The sequence below is a fragment of the Lupinus angustifolius genome, chromosome LG18, assembly GCF_001865875.1.
Source record: "Lupinus angustifolius cultivar Tanjil chromosome LG18, LupAngTanjil_v1.0, whole genome shotgun sequence".
Lineage (NCBI taxonomy): Eukaryota > Viridiplantae > Streptophyta > Magnoliopsida > Fabales > Fabaceae > Lupinus > Lupinus angustifolius.
The window spans coordinates 10,806,624-10,815,659 of record NC_032026.1 but is presented as its reverse complement, the minus strand read 5'-3'; the positions used below and the strand labels follow the sequence as shown (position 1 = coordinate 10,815,659).

Genomic DNA, 9,036 nt, shown 5'->3' with positions numbered 1-9,036 from the left:
CAACATACTTAAATCTCATCAACATTCATTGGTTGAATGTTGAGAGATCAATGATTGAAGATGGAAGAAGCATATGAGAAAATGAGAGAAAAATGAAGAGAAGATTTACCTCTTCTTTGAAAATGTCAAAAGTGAGAGAGTGAAGTGTGAAGTGTGATGGTTTAAGGAGAGAGGGAAATCAGATTTTCTCTAGGTAATAATGACAAATCTCCTAGGGTGTCTAATGATGAGCTCATGAGATATGGGTGAAAGTGATGAGAGATTTGCTTTATGGAAGTCAAATCTCTCATCCCAATGCGAAATGATCAACTCGCGGACATGTGCGATAACCATGTCTAAGTATTATCGGCCCATACTCAATCGGGTATTACAAATCGCCGATCCTAATATCCGATTAGAATTTCGGATTTCGGCATTCCGAGTGAAAAATATTTAGAAAGTAGGTATGAGTGTATTCAGGGTCTATATTGACTCAAAATTAAATTACGAAGTCAACGGCGCGATCGGAATTCAATTCCGAGTTACAGAACTCAAAAAAACACTTTTTGAGTCGTACCGGGTGGATTTCGGCCCCGACAGTAGTTCAGAACCGACTGTCTCCGAAAATTACCAAAGTTTACCACAAAATAGGAAATAAAATTTCAAGACTAAAACTCAACTAGAGTTTCATCTAATTCTTTATCAAAATTTTCCAGAAATTCATTTTCGAATATATAATTAATAAGAATATTAATAAAATCTTATAATTCAAAATCGTAAAATTCGCGGTGTTATAAGAAGTAAGTGGATCCTCACTCTTTAATATATATCCTTAAGTTTTGTAAATAATATATTTTCCTACAAATTTTTGTAAAAAAATAAGAACAATCCCATTAATTATTAACAAATAAATAATAGAATAGTCTACAAAACCACTCTTAAACTTTATATTTTTTTTTGCAAGTAAGTATCATAAATTATTATTTTTAATACCCCTTAATCTTTTATTGTTAGTAAAATTAATATTTATATAAAGATAATATTAAATTACTAACAATTAAAAACTTCACTCGTACATTTTTGTTTTAATTTTTGGTATCATACCATTATTATTTAATTTTACTTTTTATATACAAATATATATCTATTATTCCCTTTTAATTCTCAAACTTACTTATTTTCTTATTCCAAATCAACTTATATCTTGATGACTATTTCATTTGGTCATCAACTAGTTAACATGCATCGTTATAGTGATGTGCTACTAATGTTGTTAATTTCATGATAAGATATTACTTACTAACTTATTAATACTTTAATATTATTTTTAGGTAGAGACTAATTTTACAAACAAATAAAATTTAAGGAGTAATTATGATAAAAGGTAATTGAAGTAATTACAAAATATATAAAGTTTATAGAAATTATATCCATTTTTTCTACTAAACAAATTATGACACATATTAGTGGTAGGTGGATTGAGATTGTTTTATAAATTAATAAAACAAAAATTGAGATTTGACATTTGACCCTTTTATCTCCTTGCCCTCTCTGTCTCTGCACACGTTCACTGACCAACAGATCTCAAGTATGAAGTTCCTGCGCGCACCACCACAACTATGTTACCCTTCCACGCCTCATACCAAGTTATTCACTCAGCGTATAAACGCTACATTCTTCAACCCCACCCGCCGCCGTCACCCTCCCGCCTCCATCACCACCCCTTGCCGCCTCGTTCACCAACCCGCTTCATCCCTCCGCCACCACACGCAGGAGCAGGTCACAACACTACGCTATTACCAATCATTTTAACTTTTCTGAAAATAATTATTTAAATAGATGGAACTTTTTTTAATCAAAATAAACTGTAAAAGACACATGTTTTTTCAATCACTTCCTACCTACCACACCCACACCAAACATTCAGTGATGTACAGGGTTTTAAATCTGGACCCGGTAACCGGTATGTTAAGGTTTTAGGAGTTACTTCAACAATATTGCGTCCACAATTGCGATTTTATCGACCACATTTGCCTGTAATTGTCCGAAACGTCACGATTTTGAGAGCTTCCAACCAACCAAGACTGACAATTCTCCTTCTCTTTCCAACTTTTTAGTAACAATCTCTCCACTTTCTATCTGTTTCCTCACAAAATTTCACTCCCTCAATTCATCCCTCACCAAACTCATCTTTGTTTCATTCTCTATCTGTTTTTGGTTTTATGAATTTACGATTTGCTTTGTGATGTTTCAGATTACATCGCCGTCTTCTTCAGGGATGAGGAAGAATGAAACCTTAATTTGTGTTCCTATAATGGGGGATTCACTTGACACAATGAAAATTGATATCAACAAAGCTAAACTTGCTGGTGCCGACCTCGTTGAAATTCGATTAGATTCTTTGAAGACCTTCAACCCCTCTCAAGATCTCAACACTTTGATTAAAGACCGCATTTTGCCTCTGCTGATTACTTACAGGTATCACAATCTTGTGCTTTTGTAATCCCAAATTGTTGATAATTGTGATAGCGTTTCGTGCGGAAACAGAACGAAGTGTTTTGTTTTTATTCTCTTTGCTTCGGCCCCTTTTACTGAAATCAAAATGTTATGCAGTGTTAGCGTGTTCTATTCTATTTATAAAATTGCCCAAACAGAAAATAGCACCCATATGTTCTGTTCCGTTGTGTTTTGATACATCTACAAAATGCTACATAGGTATCAACATTGTCTTGGAAATAATGAAATTTAATATTTTTTTAAGGCCGAAATGGGAAGGTGGTATGTATGACGGTGATGATAACAAACGGTTGGATGTGCTTCAGTTAGCCATGGAGTTGGGAGCGGATTACATTGATGTTGAACTTCAGGTTGTTTTTCCCTTGTCTACATATAATTCCAGCTTTTCACTCCAGTGACAACTTCATTATAATAGAAGAAATACTTAGAAACCTACCATTCTATTCATATAATGGGCCTAAAAAAGTGATTCTACAAAAGTAATTTTTTGCTAAGCTGAAAAATATACTTTCTCTTCAGTTGCTTTGCAGCTTCTGTTTTTATGCTAAAGCCAGACCAAACAAAGGTGCAAATGTCACAAGTGTTTTTATCAACATCATTTTTTTAAAAGAAAAAGCATAAACAAATGGACCCTTAATTTGAACAAATGGGGATTCTCTTCAAGAGAACAAATACATGCTGGGTTCTGTTAATGTCATGTTTTTGCTCTCATAAGTTTGTGTCACTCTAGCATGTTGGTTGTGTCGAGCATGTAGTATTACTCTATAGACTATAATTTGCTACATTGAACTAGTAATTGCTTAGTTTCTTTTTTACACTATTATATTCCATTCTCACATATTATGCTTAGTTTATCAGTTCCATGCATTATGAGTCAGTCATTCATCCTTCTAGCATTTAGCTTTGAGCTTTTCTTTCATAAGTCAGAACTCAACTTCAGGTTGAATGCCTGTCACTTCTCTAATATATAATAACCAAATTAATATTTAGCAATATAAGATAGTGAACCTTAAAGCAAATAAATTATTCTTGTTACCATTAAAACTTCCCCCGAATTTGGTGAAGCCAGAGGCTGTCTTCATGTTATTTGCTTTCTGATGGCTGTACCATGAAACTAAGTGTAACATTTCCTATTTCTGACACATCTACAAAGGTTGCGGATCAGTTCTTTGACTCCATACGTGGGAAGACAGTCAATAAAACCAAGGTCATTGTTTCCTCTCATAACTATCAGCATACTCCCTCAGTTGAGGATCTTGGCAACCTTGTAGCAAGAATACAAGCAACTGGGGCCGACATAGTGAAGATTGCAACAACTGCCGTGGAGATCACTGATGTCGCACGCATGTTTCAAATAATGGCCCATTCCCAAGTAAGACGTGTATGTAACATTCTGGTCTGTGGTAATTTTGCTCTTAGATGCAAACTTAATTTCTTACAAAATTCATACATTATTGCTTAGATATTGTTTCAGCTGACAGGAATGGAGGTTGAACAGATAGTGTTACAAAATTTAGGATGAAACATTCTTAGCTTCTCATGAATCATCCTAACAATGGAAAATTTGAACAAAATTTTAATTTATATACACCTCTTTTATCTCTTATAAGCTATTGACCTTACACATTAGTGAACTTAAGTAGTACATAATATAGATAAAACTACTTCAAGGTTGGTTAGGAACGAGTTTCTGATTACTGAGAGACAACTTAGTTGAGGAAGAGTTCTCTGAAGAAATAAGGACCACTGTAATTGCAGACAATGTAAATTTAATCAAATGTTGGCTTCACCCATTTAAAACCATCTAGGGAGGGTAGTAGGAAAAAAATCTTGAAGCACTCTACCTTTGCATCATACCTACCAAAGAAAAGTATGAAATAAGTTCGGGCTGTATAATTGTCTCATTTGTTAATGCTTAAAACTTTATGTTGTTAATCTGAACTTCTCTGCCACTTCAAGCAATACTCCTCTGTTTCTGACTGGCAACACATAAATTTATGATTTATGTTGAGGCTTTTTTATATGATGAAAAAATAATTTTAGCATGACTGTTTTTTTGGAATTCCCAGGTTCCATTTATTGGACTTGTTATGGGTGATAGGGGATTAATTTCACGTATACTTTGTGCAAAATTTGGTGGTTATCTCACTTTTGGTACCCTTGAGTCGGGAGTAGTTTCAGCTCCTGGTCAACCTACAATTAAGGATCTATTGGATCTATACAATATTAGACAAGTGGGACCTGATACAAAAGTATATGGAATTATTGGAAAGCCTGTCGGTCACAGTAAATCACCCATATTGTTCAATGAAGCCTTCAAGTCAGTTGGTTTTGATGGAGTTTATGTATTTTTATTGGTGGATGACCTTGCCAATTTTCTCAGGACTTACTCATCAACAGATTTTGTGGGATTCAGGTTATAACTCATTGTGAAGAGTTTTTGAATTTTGTGTAATCTAGTTTTTGATGTTTCTTGCATTCTGCTATTGTTGCACTTTGGTAATATGCTCTAGATTCTTTCCGCATGCTAGTCAACTTTCTTGGGTTGTGAAATGCTAGCAACATTGTTTTAGATAAACTCTTCAACAAGCTTTGTGATTTATAGAATTCATGTCAGATGCACTATATCACATGGGTCCACTCTAATTTAATGGGTCCCATATGAATTTCATGAATAACAATTGTTGCTAGCATCCCTCTTCATGGGTTTGCTTTTTTCTGACATACATTATTAATAAGATGTTATACTTATACTAATTGTTAAGGATACTTTTCAACATTTTAGAACATAGAAAAGTTGTCAAAGTAATTTAACAACTGGAGGATCAATTTGACAAATCCAATAAGGACGTAGAATCTCTGTTAGTCCTTTTGATAAAGTCATTTCATGATTACTTTAATTTGAAGGTTGGAATTTGTTTAAATTAGCTTACATTGGTATCTAGAGTTAATGGGTCTTAATTTATTATTTCCAAATTCCAATATGGTGCCAGACTGCTGTTGTTGGTACCTTGATATTCGCCGTTTATGATACTTTTGGTATGGCATTCAGCAATTATATTAGTGGGGATTTATTTGATTTTCTAATTTTAAGGCAAGTACTCCTGGAGCACAAGAGCTCCTGAAGTGTGTGTGTGTCTTCTCCCACCTATGTAGTTTTGTCCACAAGATCCTAGAAGAACCTCTAACAATGCAATACGCTGCAACTTTAAGTAGGAAAATGAAAATAATGGAGCTTACCATAGGTGCGGTTTGCAATCACAACCCTTGCTCCTTTCTCTTTTGCACCATAAGCAAGTGCCTTCCCAGCACCACCCGCTCCAATAACAACAAACACCTTACCAGCTAATGGTGAAACAGCTGTGCCATCACCATTATGTCTATCTGCGAATAAAAAATTGAAGTGCACATCTTCAGAAGAAAAGCGATCAACAACAGTGACAACATAAAATGCTTAGCCACTAAAATTTGAGAGTTACCTCGTAGTCGATCCTCTATAGCAGAAATAGCGCCAACATAATCTGTGTTATATCCGATCAACTTCCCATCAGTTGGTCTTCTTATAACACAATTCACAGCTCCTATTGACTGTGCCAATAACCAATTTGAAGAATTAAATATATATATATATATATATATATATATATATATATATATATATATATATATATATATATATATATATATATATATATATATATATATATATATATATATATATATATATATATATATATATATATATATATATATATATATATATATATATATATATATATATATATATTTAATTCTTCAAATTGGTTATTGGCACAGTCAATAGGAGCTGTGAATTGTGTTATAAGAAGACCAACTGATGGGAAGTTGATCGGATATAACACAGATTATGTTGGCGCTATTTCTGCTATAGAGGATCGACTACGAGGTAACTCTCAAATTTTAGTGGCTAAGCATTTTATGTTGTCACTGTTGTTGATCGCTTTTCTTCTGAAGATGTGCACTTCAATTTTTTATTCGCAGATAGACATAATGGTGATGGCACAGCTGTTTCACCATTAGCTGGTAAGGTGTTTGTTGTTATTGGAGCGGGTGGTGCTGGGAAGGCACTTGCTTATGGTGCAAAAGAGAAAGGAGCAAGGGTTGTGATTGCAAACCGCACCTATGGTAAGCTCCATTATTTTCATTTTCCTACTTAAAGTTGCAGCGTATTGCATTGTTAGAGGTTCTTCTAGGATCTTGTGGACAAAACTACATAGGTGGGAGATAGCTGACTATGCGATGACTGTGGCTTCCAAAATCGGTGCATATCAAGCATTAAAATATACACAACATAATAATATCACATGCTGTGGCATATTTTCCCTTGCCCCCAAAATCAGTATTGCATTCACTGATGTATTATGTGTATTATTTACATATAGATCGTGCCAGAGAACTTGCTGATGTAATTGGAGGAGACGCTATAGCCCTTGCTGATTTAGATAATTACCATCCGGAGGATGGTATGATTCTAGCAAACACAACCTCTATTGGAATGCAACCAAATGTTGATGAAACACCTATTTCTAAGGTTTGCTCCTTAAACATTGCCATGTTATAGCAATTAGGGTCTCAGAATATTGTTAGTGGAATTTTTAATTTGATGTTATTGACCATTATATATGATTAAGAAGATTGGATTTCTATTCAAATGAAATACGATTATTGGTTCTGAAGATCCATATCTCATTACTTGATGTCTAGGTGTTGAACGTGACATACTTCACTAATTTAGTTTGGTCTCGTTATGTGATGATTGTCCCGACTTAATTGAACTTTTTGTATGGAACAAATATGACTAATAATGACTAAATGCTTCCTAAGCCTTGTCTGTGACTTTGACCCTTTTTTGACTTGAAATATTGATGCTCTCTAGGACTGTGTTTTCATCTGATATAGTTGAACTCAACTTGAACAAATGCCAGACTTACCCAGCAAAATTGTTCTCATTCTTGAATAGGAATTGTAGCATTGACTCATATGAACACACTTCCACCAACTACTTACATTTAAGATGTGGTGTTTCTGTTCTAGATGGGTCTCATAGTAAAATATTATTAGTACGAAGAAGGCACACATGTCATTATATGGAACATGAATAAGTTGAAAGCCAGAGAACTAATCCTTCTTATGTTTTTGCAGCATGCTTTGAAATCATACTCCCTGGTTTTTGATGCTGTCTACACACCCAAAATGACTAGACTCTTGAAGGAAGCAGAAGAATCAGGAGCCACTATTGTAACAGGATTGGAGATGTTTCTTGGACAAGCATATGGGCAATTTGAGAACTTTAGTGGAACGCCAGGTAAGTCGAATGTAAACAAAAATCGATAGATGAAGTTAAATGTACTTTTTGACCATGTTTCCCTGGTCTGTACTTAATTTGATATGATTGGTTTGGAAGTCTTGTTTTCTCCCTTTAATTCTACTTCTGCATTTTCAGCTCCAAAGCAGCTCTTCAAAAAAATTATGGAAAATTACTGATGAGGTTTGCAAGCTCTAACTTCTATCTCATTGATAATGTTTTCCTAAGTGTTGAAAGTTCTCTTTGCTTTTAACCTATTACTCTATTCCTGTTTTCTGTCGTCATTATTTTAGAAAATATAATTGTGTCTGGCTTTTTTATGTTAACTGGATATGCTTGAAGCATTCTTCTCTGAAGCTATGGTTTGTCTTCTCAACTAGATTCTGTTCATTCTTCCTTATTTTAAATTTCTTAATGTAATAGGATTGATATCTACATGTGCCAACAAGCTTCATCCTTTGAAACTGCCTTTGAATGGGGAGTCCTTTAGGGCTTAGGATTTGTTGCATCTATCCTACCTGTTCTATTGGAGATCAATGTTTTATCGATGAACATGATTTATGATAGAGCATTACGATGTCATTCAATCCATGTAGCCGACCCCACCCAGTGAGATAAAAGTTTGGTTATTGTTGTATTCTTGTTGTTCTATTGTTCAAGTGTGTCCTTGAGGAAATTTAATGTATAAGAAATGTTGACAATTTCAATTTTAGTAAATGAATCTGTCAATTATTGGAAGTTGCTGTTTTGTATGTAACGTTTTTAAGCAACTGGTTACATAATTTTGAAATGATTTTAAGAGAAAACACAAACTACTTTGTTGGGTATTGTAATTTCCACTTTTAAGCTGGTTTTGCCGTTTTTTTGTAAAAATAAAATTAATTGGCAGTTGGGTTGTAGTAGTCAATATTTGTCCTAAGCTGTATACTGTTAAATCTGAACATAAATAATTTGGTGCATGAAATTATTTAATAATTGGAAATAACATTTGAGGAAAAAATGTATGCTGTTGTAATGTATGAGTTTTATACATTGTCAGTGTATCATAAATAATTCATCATTTTTTTATTATTATTGACTTTTCTTGAAAATATAATACAAATGAATGATAGATGATGTACTAATTGCATATAAATCTTTACACTAGCTATGTATAAATCTACACTCATAACACTTTACCCGGTTCTATTAGGAAT

General features: G+C 33.8%; 1 protein-coding gene across 1 annotated transcript; it reads left to right on the top strand.

Annotated features, from left to right (window-relative positions):
- Positions 1,490–8,633, top strand: LOC109332542 (bifunctional 3-dehydroquinate dehydratase/shikimate dehydrogenase, chloroplastic-like). Its single transcript, XM_019567525.1, has 11 exons — positions 1,490–1,758; positions 2,234–2,457; positions 2,741–2,846; positions 3,650–3,868; positions 4,566–4,916; positions 6,283–6,421; positions 6,517–6,660; positions 6,918–7,066; positions 7,678–7,840; positions 7,979–8,023; positions 8,264–8,633. Exons 1-10 carry the CDS (start codon positions 1,570–1,572, stop codon positions 8,017–8,019), a joined length of 1,725 nt encoding a protein of 574 aa, XP_019423070.1. The 5' UTR covers positions 1,490–1,569; the 3' UTR covers positions 8,020–8,023; positions 8,264–8,633.